The sequence below is a fragment of the Nicotiana sylvestris genome, chromosome 5 (genome assembly GCF_000393655.2).
Source record: "Nicotiana sylvestris chromosome 5, ASM39365v2, whole genome shotgun sequence".
NCBI classification, from domain to species: domain Eukaryota; kingdom Viridiplantae; phylum Streptophyta; class Magnoliopsida; order Solanales; family Solanaceae; genus Nicotiana; species Nicotiana sylvestris.
Genome location: NC_091061.1, coordinates 71,578,462 through 71,595,064, shown reverse-complemented (window position 1 = coordinate 71,595,064; position 16,603 = coordinate 71,578,462). Strand labels below are relative to the sequence as shown.

Here is a 16,603-nt window from a genome sequence, read left to right as displayed (position 1 = left end):
GACATACCCGAGGAAGCACCTAATTGCCTTGACTGATGTGGGGGTGGAAGCTTTGCTATCGCATCAACTTTAGCATGATCCACCTCGATTCCCTTGCTTGATACCCGGTATCCCAAGACTATACCCTCTTGTACCATAAAATGGCACGTTTCCCAATTAAGTAAAAGGTTAGTCTCGATACTTCTTTTCAACACTCGGGTTAGGTTTGTAAGGCACTCATCGAATGAGTTTCCTACCACTGAGATATCATCCATGAACACCTCCATTATGCCTTTAACCATGTCGGTGAATATGGCCATCATGCACCTTTGGAATGTGGCGGGTGCATTGCATAGGCCAAAAGGCATCCTTCGGAAGGTATAAATCCCATAAGGACAAGTGAACGAGGTCTTCTCTCTGTCCTCTGGTGCAATGGAAATTTGGTTGTACCCTGAGTAACCATCCAGAAAACAAAAGTGGGACCTCCCTACTAGTCTGTCAAGCATCTGATCAATGAAGGGAAGTGGGAAGTGGTCTTTCCGGGTGGCCAGATTCAATTTCCTATAGTCCAAATAAATTCTCCAGCTTGTGACGGTTCTTGTAGAGATCAGCTCATTGTTATCATTTTTTACCACCGTCATACCACCCTTCTTAGGAACACATTGCACCGGGCTAACCCAGTTACTATCAGAGATGGGAAAAATGATTCCCGCATCCAACCACTAATGACCTCCTTCTTCACCACTTCCTTCATGTGGGGTTCAGCCTTCTTTGGTGCTCCCTGGAAGGTCTACGCCCCTCTTCCAGTAGAATTTTATGCATACAATATGCCGGGTTGATCCCCTTAATGTCTTCCATGGTCCACCTAATAGCAGTCTTGCACTCTGTGAATACCTACAAAAGCTATTATGCCTACACATCTAACAAATTAGATGAGATAATAACAGGTAACGTGGAGTTAGGTCCTAGGAATGCATACCTGAGATGGGCAGGCAGTGGCTTCAACTCCAGCTTTGGTGGTACTTCTATGGATGGCTTGGCTGGAGGAATTTCTCTGTTTTCTAAGTGTGGGGGCTCAAATTCAAGTGTTCTCTCCCAAAACCCTCTGCCCTCTAGAGTCAGCACCCATTCTTCTAATTCTTCCCCATTCACCTCATCTAAATTCACAAGACATGCAGCAAGAGGATCCTCAATGGTCAATGTCTCATCATCCTCTTCCATGATTACATCCACGGCATTAATAAGAGAATAACTGACGCATTCACTTGGTCGCCTCATAGATTTCTGCACTTTGAATGTTATCTCCTCATTGTTCAACCTCATCTTGAGATACCCAGTTTTACAATCAATGAGGGCTCGCCCTGTGGCCAAGAACAGCCTTCCCAAAATTATGGAAATTTCTTTATACACTCTACAATACAGAATCATAAAAGTTGTAGGGAACACAAATTTCCCTACCTGTATCAACACGTCATCCAAAATACGTGAGGGTCTTTTCACAGTTCTGTCAGCTAGCTGCAACAACATAGACATGGGTCTAGCTCTTCCAATCCCTGACCTCTTATAGATCACCAGGGGCATAATATTTATGCTAGCCCCAAAATCACAGAGTGCCTTGGCAAAGGAAAAGTTACCAATGGTGCAGGGAATTATGAAACTCCCTAGATTAGACAACTTCTCAGCAACTGGTCTAGTCACCACAGCACTGTAGGTCTGAGTTAGAGTCATTGTGGCCAAATCTTGGAAGTTGAATTTTCGGAACATCAAGTCCTTTATCATTTTTGCATAACTAGGCATTTCCTTCAAAGCATCAATCAATGGAATATTTACCTTGATTTGTTTCAACATCTCTAAGAATTTCTTGTATTATTCCTCTTTCTGGTATTTGGCCAGCCTCTGTGGGAATGGTGTTGGAGGTCTCTTCTTCCCAATGATTTGGGTTTTCTCTTTGTCAGACACCACCTCAACTACAGGTTCCTGGGCTGTCTCAGCTTCTTTCTCAGCCTCAATTTGTGTGTTGGTTTCTTCCTGGGCAGGCTGTACTGTCACCTCTGTCAGTTTGGCTGAATCATCTAGCTCAATGGGCACTGGTACAAGTGTCTCAGCCTGTCTGATTTCTCGATCCCTCTCTTGCTCCAAGTCTAAATCTCTGACATTAAGTAGACTCACTACCATCAGCTGCTTCGGGCCTTGATCTTTTGGATTTACCTGATTGTCTGTAGGCAATGTCCCATGAGGACGATTATTTAAAAATATCGAGATCTGGCCCATTTGCAATTCTTTATGGCTGACTCATATGCATCTACTCTTTCACTCATTTTCGCATTTGACCCAATAACCTACTGCATCATTGCCTCGAGTCTAGCAAACCCATCTTCCTATCTCCCACTTGTTGTTGCTGAGGAGGATGATAACCTTGCTGATGATTTTGGGTGTTGTATCCCTGTGGCCTTTGGTTGGGCGCCATATTATTGTGAGGTCGCATGGCTCCCATATTTCCATTGTTGTGTTGTGGTTGGACTGGCCTGTATGGCTGATTCTGTTGGCCCCAATTCTGACCACCCTATCTCTGACCCCCATAATTAGACACATAATTCATGTCCTCAGGGTAATGATGATGATCACTTTCTGAATTCTATTGGCTACCAATTGACTGACTAATGCAAGATGTGCATAAGCCCCCATTGGTTGTATCTACAATGTGCACCTGCTGCTTCTGCCCTGACTCTTCCACCTTTTTGGTGAGTATACTCATTTGTGTCATTAAGTTGGCCATATTTTCAGCAAGAGTGTTGACTAGATCTAAGGGAATTGAGTGAACTACTAGAGTGATAGGTGCATTCATGGTTGTCTACCCCAAATTTTGTGCCATCTTGTCAAGCAGGATCTGGCTTTCTCTCCATGATTTGCTCAAGAATACTCCACCAGCTGAAGCATCAACATTAGCCTTCACGCTATCTTTTAGACCCATGTAAAACCGCTGCCCCAACATCTGCTCTAGAATACCATGGTGCGGACATATAACCAACATCCCTTTGAATCTTTCCCATGTTTCTAGCAATGTTTCCGTTGGTTTCTGTTTGAAGCTCAAAATTTCATCAATTTGCTGAGCAATCTTGTTGGGTGGATGAAACTTATTCATAAATTGCTTGACTAACTCCTCCCGAGTAGTGATGAAATTAATAGGGAGTGAATTTAGCCAAGTTTGGGCAGCTCCTATCACTGAGAATGGAAATAACAACAGCTTTATTGCTTCTTGAGTTACGTTGGGTTGCCTTTGAGTTTTGCATATTGACAGGAAATTTTTCAAGTTCTTTTGAGGATCTTCAATGTATGATCCCGAAAATAGTCCCTTGTTTTGCAACAAGTGCAGCATGTTGTTTGTGATTTGAAAAGATCCAGCCTGTACTACGGGACTAATATCGATATGGCCAAATTCTCTATTGTGGGTTGCGCCCAGCCATATAAAGGAGCCTCTGGCACAAGAGGCTCCACTACCTGCGCAACCAGGTCTACCATGTTATCTTCTGGTTTAGGTTGTTCAGTTAATTGTTCTTGTTTGTTTTTTCGGTTGGCCCGATTCAAGGCTTTGAAAACTTTCTCGAGATCTGATAATGCTTCAAATACTTCACCAGTTCTCGATGAGTTTCTAGGCATGCACATGTATAACCAAGTTAACAAACATTAAAATTTCAATGTATAGATTGAAAATAAAGAAAACGGACTACACTAAGAATTTTTGTATTTTTTTCAATTGTAATTGATAACACCGTTAATTCCCCGGTAACGGCGCCAAAATTTGATCACGCCCAACTATGCCTTATAAAAAGGATAAGCGGTCATTGCAAATATAATCTGGGTATTTAGCTCAGATTTGAATCCCACGGGGAATTAACCTACCAATTACTTTTGTCAGACTCACTGAATTCTTCGTAATCAACTTCCTAGATATTTTGAATAACACTTGGTGATATTTTTACTAACTATAACTGAATAAAGTTAAGTAAACTAAAAGCTAACTATGACTGAGTTGTAAACAAATAAGAGAAGGATCTAAGGTTGTGATTTCCCCTATTCATGGAATCCCTTCCTGTTATATTTCGCATAGATTTGCCTAATCGTCTCTATCGATCATGAGCACTCTTACTACCGTAAATCTCTCCCGAGTAATTACGACAATTTACTAGACGCACTCTCCCGAGTTACGCTAGATTGCTTTTATTACAGCTCACTTAGATCGCACCCAAGGTTTCGTTATCCCTAATCCCACCTTTAAACCCTCGGTTATTGATTCCTCATATACTTTGGGAGTGGTGTTGTTCAACAACTACCTAAATATGCACTCTCTCCCGAGTAATACATACTAAATAGGTACAACTAATTGAGGATCCTATCAATTAACTATAATAAGAACGTAGTTGAACAAATAGATATTAAGTGGGCAAACTATATTAGCACAATAAGAAGTCCATCCCTCAACAAGTTCCATCAAAACCTTAGACTAAATAATTAAATAGCTACTCATAATTGTGTTCATAATAATAACAGCAAAACTCATCATGAATGATAAATACAAAAGGAAGAAAGGTAGAACTCGATGTCGAATTATCTTCCTTGCCTCTTGCCTCTTCTTGCCTTCAACAAAACTATAAAAACCTTGATAATCTCTTTTTGGGCGAGCTAGACCTCTTATAGTTAAGTGAAATTTCCCCCTAACTTTCAAGTTTACCCTTGAAATTTCTGCGCTCCAGAGTGACTAGCGCGGCGCGCTCGAACCGAGCATATCGCCAAGTACATTGTCCCGTTTTTCTGCTCTAGCGCGGTCGCGCTAAGGCTGTGCTTGGCCCGCGCTAGAATAGATCAGCATTTTCTCTCTTCTTTTCTTTCTTCTTTCACACGTACTCAACTCTGAGGGGCTTCCCTAGCTTTAATTTAGCTCCAAACACTGTCCTAAGTCCTCATAAGCACAACTTGCTCCTACAAAACATGAAATTCACAATTAGAACCATTTTATCGTCATTTAACCTTCCTAGACAGTGAAGCAGAGTCAAGTTTGGGCATAAATAGTCGCCAAACTACATGAATCTAGCCTATTATCAACTCTCAAACCTACCGATGAATACTCTTTTTTCATAAATCCTAGTAAAATTTAGAGTCAAAGGAATTAAAATAGTGCACTTTAAAACTAATTTTACCACTTGTCTCAAAGGTTCTATTACTTAATTTTGACTTTGCTACACTAAAATATGTCCATTGTAATCATCCTCCCCACAACGCGAGGTTTTTAAATTGTGCTCTTGAATCTCGTGATTTTCTACTCCCAAACAATGAATTTGAAAGGGTATCCCTTGCTTTATACTAAAGATCAGTTTCTTCTATACATAAACCTCTTCTATTATTAGAGGAAACTAAAAGCTCCAGCTAACTTCATTCCAACAACCTTTACACGTTAAGAACTTCAGCTACTGAAGTCAAGATACCAAAAATCAAAACCAGCCAAAAGTGCAAAAAGAACCTTTAAAAAACAACACTAACGCCACATACCAAAACAAAGAAAACTACTAAATCTTGAAACTCAAATATACCAGCAAAGGACAAATATATGAAAAATCAAATAAACCAAAGTAAAGGGGGAGAAAATACTACCTCCAACAGAAATATAAGGTATTCTATAAGCACCACCAATATAAACTGTGTATTTTGAATTTGAGTTAAATTACAACCAACTTGGAGATTAATCAACTCTCGACCGGAGAATTTTCCAATGGCCTCGTCGACTGAACTTTGGAGCTCTTAGCTAAAGAGAACAGCTTGTACAAGCTCTGGTACATAACAACGGCAAACAACAGCTCTTCAAGCTCAATAGATAATGTGCAGGAGCTAATTTATTCGGACGCTATAAGAGAACTGATTTGAGAGAATAAGAGCTGTGTCGGATCTTGGTGGAAACACTTGAATCGTTCAGTCGTTGAAGTCCATTCGTGCTTTTATTCTCTGGACCTCGAATGGATTTGTTTAAACAACCACTGGATCATTCATGATCCTTGAGTGCAGAGGTCGAATCATGCCTCATCTGATGCTTTGAGATCACTGAGATCTCTGCAGTTCTGAAAGATGTGGCGAGGTGGAGAAGAGAGGGGAAAGAGGGGAGTATGGCTGGAGCGGGGTCGCCGGCGTTGGAGATGGGGGGTCGCTAGCGTTGGAGATGGAGCAGATTTTTTAGAGGTTGAGAGTGAGCGGTGCGCTGTTTCTATCAGGAAGGGGGGATCCCATTTTTTTATGTCTTAGCAGCTAGGTTTTTAATGTTTGGGGGGGGGGTTATCTGATCTCTAGTCTGAGGGGTGAGGATTAGGTTTTAGGCATTTAAGGGAAAAGGGGAAAGGAAAAACGATGTAGTTTTGCCACCATACTACGTCGTTTCATTGTTCAGGCCTTAAAGGCATTTGGACTGGGTATTGGATTGGGCTGGGGCAGAATATTGTAAAAATTGGGCTTGAAATAAATGGTCCAGTCCGATTTTTAGCTTGGAAGCCCTTTTCTTTTTTTTCCTTTTTTATAATTTGCAATGTTAGCCACTTTAAACTCTAATTTAGTTTAATCTAATTTGTATGGCCAAATTATTTATCTATTTTGCCTAATTAATTAACTAACCTAAGAATGCATTTTTTTATTTTTAGTTATTTAAATTTAGCAATGTAATTAATTCCTAAATACAAATTAAACCTAAGATGGCATGAAATTAAAATGTGACAATTTGTATGGTTTTTCTTATGATTTTAAAATATTAAACGTGCATGAAATGCAACTAAATAAAGAAAAACTCCTAAAATTCATTAAAATTATTTTTGGTCTATTTTTAGGAGATATTTCCATGCGGGGCAAAAATTAGGTGCTCACAAGCGCAAGATTGAATAAATAAACCAATACGATAAAATAATAAGAACAATCCAAGCTCCAAACTACAACGTTCATGTAGCACCCCCAACTCTAGAACTAATAAACTATGAAATTAAAGGAAGAGAAGAGAAGAAAAACTAGTTAGAAGCCTCATCCAAGTGTGGGTTGTGTTCCCGTACGTGAATTCTCCTTCAAAGTAGGTTAGATCCCCTTTTATACAAGTGGGAACCGTATAGGACCGAAATAACCTTGTCCCGCGCGAAATAGGAAAAATCCCGCTACGCAGGTCCAGGACAGCGCGTCACACTGGCCCTGGCGCTGAATCAAGTACGTTTTTCATCTCAATTCCTTCTATTTTTTTTACTTTGAATTGTATTTCTTTGTCTTCGGGGGGTCCCCCTTTGTCTCCTCATTTTTTATTCTTTTAATTTTCTTTCATTTTGTTCCACGTTTTATTTAATTTTGTTCCAAATCTCTTCATCTTCGCACCGCTTTATTTCTACATAGTTAAATATAATATTAATCATAAAGTAATATAGTAATTAATACTCAAAAGATAATTAAAAGTACTTGAATGTGAGGCAACAATGGTTAAATATAGCATTTTTTACCGAAGGCAAACTGATCACTCGGTTAACGGATAGCAGAGTTCACTTTCATACACTACTATTATAGAAAACAATACTGCTGATCAAAGTCCATTACTTTCTTCAGAGAAGCTGACACTCTGACTGGAAGAGTGAGAGCTACTTTGAAAACCAAAATGGATCAGTTTTCTTCTCTAAGAATCAGACTAAGGAGGAACTGTTTTGTTTGTTTCTTGTTACATATTTTCTGTAAAAGAACATCCTCCCTCTAGGAACTAAGCCTTATTCTTGTATGTACTATTGGTTCCACCGCTTCTGCAAAAGGATGATCTCCTACATTCGTAATGTAACTCAAGATATGTAGTCCCCATCCTTCAGGCTATTAATACAAAATACGGCCACTATAGTGGTCTTTTGATTTAAAACGGAAATCTTCATTTGGAAACACTGCCCTGGGTACAAAATACCAGTGAAAGAGAAAAAAGACGAAGTGTCCCCCAAGAATACACCCTTCAAAACCATTTCCATTATAAACGATATTCAAAGATGGATTTTCACAAAGGCTCATCCTTTTTATTAGAACAAAATTTGCAGCAGACCAATTACTACAATGAAATTTGCAACTAGCAACTTAAGGCAACAGATGAGCAATTCGCATGGTCCAATTAGAAGGAAAGAGTTCAGTGAAAAATCAACAAGATGAATGGTACATAGTGGAAAGGGGAAAACGCAATTTCTGCAGCTCTATACACAAATGAAAAGCATCTTCATTGATGAGAATCTCCTTGTATCATTTGCCAAAGGTGAGGGAATAATTTTATGACGCATCTTTGTCCTCAAGGTGTTCTGAATATGTCTGATAGTTTCGTCCAGAATATACCTCACTCCAATTCCTTGAGAAAATCTATATTGTCGACGAAAACCTGCCATGTTTTCCACAGATGTGATAAAGGATGAACAGGAAATTCAACAAAGGTTGGAAGTTATGAAAGTGCACTTGGAGATGCTATAGCATACCGCTTTCCAACCATCAGTATCTTGGCATGCTACTATCTTGGCGCTGATACCAGGTAGCGGTCCTGGTTCCCTGGTAATCTTTCCACCCCATAGTCTTATCGCTTCTGCTGTTTTGTGTACATCATCTGTGCCTATAGCTATCTGTTGGGAGATGCATCAATGAGTGATCTTATATAGGCGCCTGGGAGGGTACAACTAATGCATGAACTATTACCTGTGCATATGCATTTCCCTTGTCATATATGCTAACACCATAATTATATGTCAACTCCATCACAGCACTTTTGTCTTCTGGACCATATCCCAACATTGCTATTGTATACTGCAAATATGTAACAGGTATGATACAACAACAACAACATCCCAGTGTATTCTCACAAGTGGGGTCTGGGGAGGGTAGGATGTACTCAGTCTTACCCCTACCCTGGATGGGCAGAGAGGCTGGTTCAGGAAGACCCTCGGCTAAAGAAAGGATGTAAGAAACACTGATAGCAAGTAATAACAATACAGGATATTAGAAAACTAAATCCAAGATAACAAAGGAGAAGATGAGAGAAGTACTTATCACAAGTAATAACAGTGCAAGATATATAGTGATATCAAACTAAAGGGATACTGATGGCAAGTACTAACAATACAAGATATATGGATATGAGCTGGATTGCCAAGCCACAGCCCGCATTCGTAACATTTTTCATGTTTCTCTTCTGAAGGTATTCAAAGGTGAACAACTTCCACCTCTTACAGAGTTACCACCCATGGAAGATGGCCGGGTAGTTCCTCTACCCGCTGCAGTCATTAGAGGTCGTGTCAACCATGGTAAAAAGGAGGTTCTTATTCAATGGGCTGGTGTGCAAGATGTTGAAGCTACATGGGAGGATGTGGACTCTTTTCAGCAGCCCTATCCATCTTTCGAGCTTGAGAACAAGCTCTCCAGCGAAAGGGGGGTAACGTTGGGATGCGTTTGTGGGCAACACTTATGCCCGAAGGAGAGCCAATCAAATTAACTGTTTGATTTTTATTTCATTAATAGCTTTCACTTTTGTTATTCCTAGTTTCTTAAGGATTAGGTTTCCCACTGCTGTAATAAGACTCCCTATTTAAAGGGAGATTGGAGCAATAAAACCCTAAGTCATATTTCAATCAAAAACAAGAGATCGGAGTTCTCTCTTCCATTGAACTGTAAGATTTCAGCCTCCCTTTAACGAGCTGAATTATTATTCAAAATAGGATCTAAGAATTCGAACAAAGGCAGAAAGTCAAAGTCAATAGCTTCAGATTTTCCTGTTCATCGTCCTGTAACCCGATCCTTCTCTAGAAATCCTAACAAATTCATCAAGTTGCCTACGGTTTACCCAAAAAAAAAAAAAAAAAAGATTACCTTGTATTCGGGATTGTCTCGTGTGCGAAGAAGCTCCATACCATAAGCCTGGAGGATGAAAATCTATATTTTCAGAATTTTCTTGATATCAAAAGATACTTGTACTTCAGATTGTAGGAGCACGTGAGCAGGAATACAACTCTAAGAGTGCTCATGAAATCATAGTAAATCTTACCTTCTGATAAAAATTTATGGCACGGTCAAGATCTCCAACTCGAAGCATCACTTGGCATAAGGGCTCAGGTGTTGGACCCCTCTCCAAAAGTTCAAACTTGTAACCATCAGGATCTTCAATAAAAGCAATAACTGTATTCCCTCCTTTAACAGGACCTGGTTCCCTGGTTACTTTGCCTCCTTTAGCCTTTATGAGTTCCACTGACTTCGCAACCTAATGCACACACCGTATGAGCTGGTAAGTCCTCAAACATTATGTAAGTGCGAAGTATGGAAGATGACTACGCAACAACAGAATTTTGCCAGTACTAGGGCCCCGTTGTAGAAGTTAAAACAAAATACAGGTACAATCTAAATAAAGAAAGCAGCTAACCTTATACGATATATATATATATATATTGCATAAAATTTTCCTGCTTAGATTACTCATTTATAGAGAAACTTACATCCTCAACAGCGATTCCAAAATGGCCAAAAGCCAATCCAATATCATACTTGTCGATTCCATAATCTGGCAGAGTAATCAAAAAATGGTATTCATGACAAAGTGGACCTTTTAAAAGAAATACTGTAATGGACTTCAAACATCTGATGTTCGTGAACAGAAAGAAAGGGAAAAGACATAGCATTTTAGATTGCAGCTACTTACTGTAAGTAAGTTCAATTACAAAGTGAGAGTCTTCCGGACCATATCCAAGAAAAGCATTTGTGTACCTCTCCTCTGGTACGTCACGCTTTCTTAACAATTTCATCCCTAGACACTCTGTGTAGAATCTGCAGCCCACATTAATGGGTTTGAAAAGACACGGAATAAAAAGGACAATAATTCCTTTATGATAGAATTAGACTAGCAAATTATGGAGTGTCAAGTATTTATACTTGATGGTTCGATCAAGGTCTCCGACACGGTAAACAACGTGAAGCATTCTTCTCTTGTCCTGTTTGACCCAGTCTAGGACATTTTCTTGAGTGGTAGCAGTGCTTGCATGTGCCATACTTCCAACTGCACCAATTGAAAAGTTGCTTCCTTTTTCTCTCAACAACTTAGAAGCTTTAATGCCAAAAGATTGCATCTGTGGAACTGCTGGACAATCATCAACATTACCAAAGTAAGCATTTAAACTCCTGGGATATAGGTTAAAGCCGAAACTTAACAGGCACAAGAAACAGTGTCAATCTCATAGCTTAAGAGAACAATGATGTTCATTGATGTGTAGGTGAGGAGATCACTTTTGGAACAAGGATGACGCAGTAAACTGAAACTCTGTAACCTTCAAGGGATAAATTGGACACCTGAAATGTTGTAAGTTTCCCTTCTTACTGTAAAGCCAGATCCTTTTTACCTCCCTCCCAGAGAAAAACTCAGAGAGAGAGAGAGAGGGAGAGAGAGAGAAGAGATCTTAAAGCATAACGTAGCATCAACCTTGTTCTTTTTTACAGCTAGTTTGTCTACACATTCTAGAATCATTTAATAGTGGTGCTCCTAATACGGTAAAAATGTGGAGCAGTAGATTTATTAATGGAAGCTAGGAGTATTCACTTATTGTATTAACTGTATACCACCATAGTGATGCAAACTAAGGTTATTTCTCTAATCAAGTTAAACCATACTTGATAAAAAATAAAAATAAAAAGTTACTAGAAATGGTATCACCGAAATGCTTCACGGAAGAACCACTCTCTGAAGATTAGAAACAGAAAATTGCAAACGCAGTTCCTAGAAGCAAAAGCAGAATGAGTAAATCAACCCCCTGGCAGACTATAAAGCCAGACAAGGAATGCTTCTAATCAAACAAGAATGAGGGCTTAAAGGCGGTAATGTTAGGTACAAGGCCCTGTAAATTACCTCTTCTACAAAAAATCCAAATATATTGAGAACGCGACTATTTGCCCATCTATAGAAGAGTGTCGCCCCGAACAAGTATGACTAAAAACGGCATCCTTCAGCCTTGTTCGTTTTTTTTCTTTTTCCTTTTTCAATTTTCTCTTTTGCTCATCTTTTTCCAGGATGTACTAAATTAGCCTTTAGATAAGCTGTAATACTCCTTTTTTATTAATAATAACATGTACATGATATATTAACATATTTATGACCTACTTTTTCCGTTCCCTTTTTTCCGTCCTTTTTTGTTTTCATTGTTTTTTAATTGCATGGAGATATAGAATGTAGGACAACATTGTAAATCTCTTCCAATAAAAATTTCTTGTCAATTTAAACGAGACTTTGAAAGTGTACCACATTAACTATATATATTACGGCAAAAGAACTGCATAAAGTATATGACCATAATCTTGATATTCTAAACTAGAAAGCATACAAATGAAATTATTTAATAAAGTTTACCACTTAATTGGACAAAAGAGTGACCTAAGTAAATTCCGCTCTCGTTTTCAATGAATATAACCAGATCTTTGCTTCACGACGAACGGCGATAGTTGTAAAGAAGAGGTAAATTCAGCATCAAAGAAGAGAGATAGATGCTTTTATGCCAATCAAAATATTGCCCTAATCTATTAGGCGACCACTAGTATTTCTGATAGTTACTGTTGGTTTTTATAAACTACTCTCCTGCTTTTCCATTTTATATAACAGACTTTTCATTTGGAGATGTTCAAAATGTTTCGGTACCATTCCACAAATATAAAATTCAGTACAACTTTCAGAATTGTACAGCCCAAAAGCTTCCTCTTTCATATTGATAAAAGCGCTAGGCACCTCTTAACAGTTCAAAGTCCCCCCTTGGCTTACCCAGCTTTTAAGGTGAGAACAACGAATTCAATATCAATAGTTGTGGATTCAATTCCTATTCTTATATATGCAACTTAAGCAGCTACTTTTGTCCGTGCGTATCTTAAATCATGCTTTTCACAGTTCGGTACGAAGTTGAAAAAATCAATATCCATTAGATCTGTTGATATGCTGTTTTTCTTTCATCTGCTTAAATGTTGTCATGAGTAAACTTATAGGAATAATTGGATTTCACTTAGTTACAAGCAAGAAATAATAATAAAGAAATGAAAATTATACATTTTTTTTATTTTGCATTTTGCATTTTTATAGGGCTATACGGACTCGTAGACCTTCTCGGTAAAAGAGATCAAACTTATTATTATTAAAATGATCTGAACAAATAATTCAGATTCACTTAATTATTCAAAACTTTAACAGTGCTGCAATGGTTTCTCTATCAAATTAACTTTTCAACATTCAATATTCTCTTCCACTATTAGTAATATAACACATAACTCAAATTAACATTGGTCAAAAAAAATCATATAAGAAAGTTCTCTGGCTATTTATGGTATAGATAATTCTATCACCAAACAAAGAAACTTCTAGTTAGAAGTAGCATTACAACGCAGATAATCACAAAGATTATCGGATTACAATTCAAATGCAGATGACAGAGACGCTTCACACACTGTACTGAAAACTTATACACATGTGACATGTTCTACTACAAAGTATGACGTGGGATCCACAACAAATTGGTCACAATTTGTAAATTTTGAACCAAAAAACAAAAGGGGTTTGAAATTGAGGGGAAAGGGAAGAGGAATTTACCAGTACCGAGATGGAAAGAGGCAAACTTGCGGGAAGAACTGTGAGAAACGCAGAAGCGACAAAACCTGAGGGCTGAGAGTGAAGGCCTAATTGAGGATGCCGCCATTGGCATTATCCTCGCCATCCCTACACGAATATATTGTATATTTCTCTTTCGCTATTCAGCTCTGAAATATGGAGTTGAATTATGGAGTGCGTTTGAGGTTTTGAATAGGGTAATAGGGGTTTGATTCTTTATGACAAACAAAAGACCAAAACAAGGAATAAAGGAATAAAGATTTGAGGAATTTTGGGAAATCACTTAAAACTTTTTATAGCTGCCCGCGCAAACACTAAACATATCAAATATTTTGAGTTATTTGGATTATAAATAAATAATTTTAAATTTTAAACATTCTCGATAAATATAAATAATTATTAAATATTAATTAAGAAACACTACATGAAAAAAAATTAATCATTTCTCAAATCTCCTAGTTATAATTATACTTTTCTTTTTTGGTACAATTCTCGCCGGTGTCATTGGATCCTAAAAATAGTCAAGAAGTAAAATAATAACTCATATTTATGGCCAAACAATTAAAGATTGAGACTATGAAGGACTCTTTGGATACCACTTGACTCTTTTACTACTACTTGAACTCTTATTTGGTGTGTTGATGTCTTTCAAAAAATATTGGCAAAATACCTTAAACCACCCCTAAACTTGGCTCAGATTATTAGTATCATCCCAGAACTATGCCCGATCTTAATTACCCCCCTCAACTTGGCCTTTTGAGGACCATTACCCGTCTAGACGCTGATGTGGCAAAAAATATGGGTGCACTCGCCTGCCACATGGATTTTTCTGTCTATGTGGCATTTTTAAAAAATAAAATATATATTTTTTACCTTTTTAAGAATATTACTTTTTTAGATAATTTTTTTAATAAAATTTATAATAAAACTTGGATATAACTACATTATTTTGGCTAAATATTTTATTTGGCCAAAAGTAATAAAGTTTTAGTTAATCTTTTTTTGAATTTGACCTGAAAATAAAAATTTATATAATTGAAATAAATAGTCAAGGCATCTAAAAAGTTATAAAAAATACATAGTTGAAATAAATAGTCGTTGCATCAAAAGAAGAAATAAAAAGAGTGTACAATTGCACTTGTAATTTCTTGCAATTATACGCTCTTTTTATTTCCTCTTTTGATGCAATGATTATTTATTTCAACAGTGTATTTTTACTTTTTTAGGTAAAACCTGTAAAAAAAAAATTATTTAGAGCACCGCAATTTAGAGCTATATAAAAAAATCATAGCCAAAATAATTAATTTCAAACTATGTATTTTTATAATTTTTTAGATGCCTTAACTATTTATTTCAATTATATAAATCTTTATTTTCAGGTCAAATTCAAAAGAAGATTAACTAAAACTTTATTATTTTTGGCCAAATAAAAATATTTAGCCTAAATAATGTAGTTCTATCCAAGTTTTATATAAATTATATTCGAAAAAAAATAATCTAAAAAGTAATATTCTTAAAAAGGTAAAAAAATATTTTATTTTTCAAAAAAATGTCACATAGACAGAAAAATCCACGTGGCAGGTGAGTGCACCCACACTTTTTGCCACATCAGCGTCTAGGGGGTAATGGCTCTCAAAAGGCCAAGTTAAGGGGGGTAATTAAGACCGAGCATAGTTCAGGGAGGATACTAATAATCTGAGCCAAGTTTAGGGGTGGTTTAAGGTATTTTGCCAAAAATATTTCTATTTTAAAATTACAGTTTCTAAAATTTTATTTATCAATAATAATTATTTTTATAACAATGTAAGTGAAAATATTATCCTTAATTCAAAACTCATTTTAGTCAGCTATCTAAAATTTTAAAAAAAATCTTTAGCCAGTGAATTATTTTTACAATATGATTCTATTTTAATTTTTGATATTAACCATGTTAGATGTCTGAGTTATTTGAATTATACGTAAATAACTACTATTGAATATTAACCTCATTCGCCATCCCTACACGAATATATTATATATATCTCTTTCGCTATTCAGCTCTGAATTATGGAGTTGAATTATGGAGTGCGTTTAAGGTTTTGAATAGGGTAATAGGGGTTTGATTCTTTATGACAAACAAAAGGCCAAAACACGGAATAAAGGAATAAAGATTTGAGGAATTTTCATAAACCATTATCGTTTAGTGGCTATTAATTTTTTATAGCTACCATATACGTAATTACTTCTCATAACTATTATTCAGTTGTTACGGTAGTGTATTCGTTGTATTCGCACTGCTGTATTCATGAATACAACAGCAAAAAGCGCCTAAAATCAGGGGAGTCCAGCTGTACGCGCATGTATTCATGAATACAGCAGCAAAAAATGCCTAAAACCAGGGCAGTACAGCTGTACGTGCATGTATTCGCATCTATCCGCGCTGCTGTATTCATAAATACAGTAGTAAAAAGCGCCTAAATTCATGGCAGTCAAGCTATATGTGCATGTATTCACATGTATTTGCACCATATATTCATGAATAGGCAAAATACATAAGTTGCCACCTGACCTATGACCCAAATCCCCCTTACACACTTTCTGCAAACAAAAATTATTTTACACACGCAATCTTTCTAAAGTGTGTCTAAGACACACTACTTTTGTCAGATGAGGCGCACGTGTTTAACAAATAAAAGTGAGTGCGTCAGATCTATACATGTTTTGTCAACATGCTCATCTGCAGCTTTATTCCAACGGCTCAGATTTAATAAAGTTGATCTGATGGCCTACATTATTCTTTTCTTTTTATCTTTTTTCTTTTTACCAAAAAATGTCTTTCTAGCCTCCATTTTCTTTTCTCAAGGTACTGTTCACTCAATCTCATTTGATAACACAATAAACTCCGGCGAAAGAACTTTACGACGCATGTTATATTTTTATTTCTTTTGTTTGCTAAAATATACTCCGGTGAAAGAACTTTGTGGCGCACGTACAATGCCACTATTA

The 16,603-nt window shown here is 37.1% G+C and overlaps 2 protein-coding genes and 1 non-coding gene across 4 annotated transcripts; 1 reads left to right on the top strand and 2 right to left on the bottom strand.

Moving 5' to 3' along the window:
• Positions 1-740: 740 nt before the first annotated feature.
• Positions 741-1,827, bottom strand: LOC138868811 (uncharacterized). Its single transcript, XM_070146382.1, has 2 exons — positions 959-1,827; positions 741-873 (listed from the first exon to the last, which is right to left on the bottom strand). The coding sequence occupies exons 1-2, from the start codon at positions 1,825-1,827 to the stop codon at positions 741-743; spliced, it is 1,002 nt and encodes a 333-aa protein (XP_070002483.1).
• A 1,154-nt stretch (positions 1,828-2,981) lies between these two features.
• Positions 2,982-3,087, top strand: LOC138869859 (small nucleolar RNA R71). Its single transcript, XR_011400109.1, has one exon. It is a non-coding gene; the product is annotated as a small nucleolar RNA R71 (small nucleolar RNA).
• Positions 3,088-8,079: 4,992 nt separating this feature from the next.
• LOC104239883 (probable lactoylglutathione lyase, chloroplastic) lies at positions 8,080-13,858 on the bottom strand. Of its 2 annotated transcripts, none has more exons than XM_009794614.2 (9): positions 13,601-13,858; positions 10,915-11,119; positions 10,685-10,809; positions 10,482-10,546; positions 10,037-10,249; positions 9,862-9,909; positions 8,695-8,802; positions 8,481-8,621; positions 8,080-8,386 (listed from the first exon to the last, which is right to left on the bottom strand). In XM_009794614.2, exons 1-9 carry the CDS (start codon positions 13,722-13,724, stop codon positions 8,345-8,347), a joined length of 1,071 nt encoding a protein of 356 aa, XP_009792916.1. In that variant the 5' UTR covers positions 13,725-13,858; the 3' UTR covers positions 8,080-8,344. The 2 variants fall into 2 exon arrangements, with proteins under 2 accessions (XP_009792916.1, XP_009792917.1); XM_009794615.2 differs by having other exon boundaries at positions 10,915-11,116; positions 13,601-13,821.
• Between the last annotated feature and the right edge of the window lie 2,745 nt (positions 13,859-16,603).

Excerpts from the sequence above, each read along its gene's own strand:
- LOC138868811 (XM_070146382.1), bottom strand. The coding sequence starts at position 1,827 with ATGTTGAAACAAATCAAGGTAAATATTCCATTGATTGATGCTTTGAAG. Across the intron at positions 874-958 it reads CCACTGCCTGCCCATCTCAG|GTATTCACAGAGTGCAAGAC; the intron begins GTATGCATTCCT and ends TAGCTTTTGTAG.
- LOC104239883 (XM_009794614.2), bottom strand. The coding sequence starts at position 13,724 with ATGGCGAGGATAATGCCAATGGCGGCATCCTCAATTAGGCCTTCACTC. Across the intron at positions 9,910-10,036 it reads CCATAAATTTTTATCAGAAG|GCTTATGGTATGGAGCTTCT; the intron begins GTAAGATTTACT and ends TTCATCCTCCAG. Across the intron at positions 8,622-8,694 it reads AGGGAAATGCATATGCACAG|ATAGCTATAGGCACAGATGA; the intron begins GTAATAGTTCAT and ends ATCTCCCAACAG.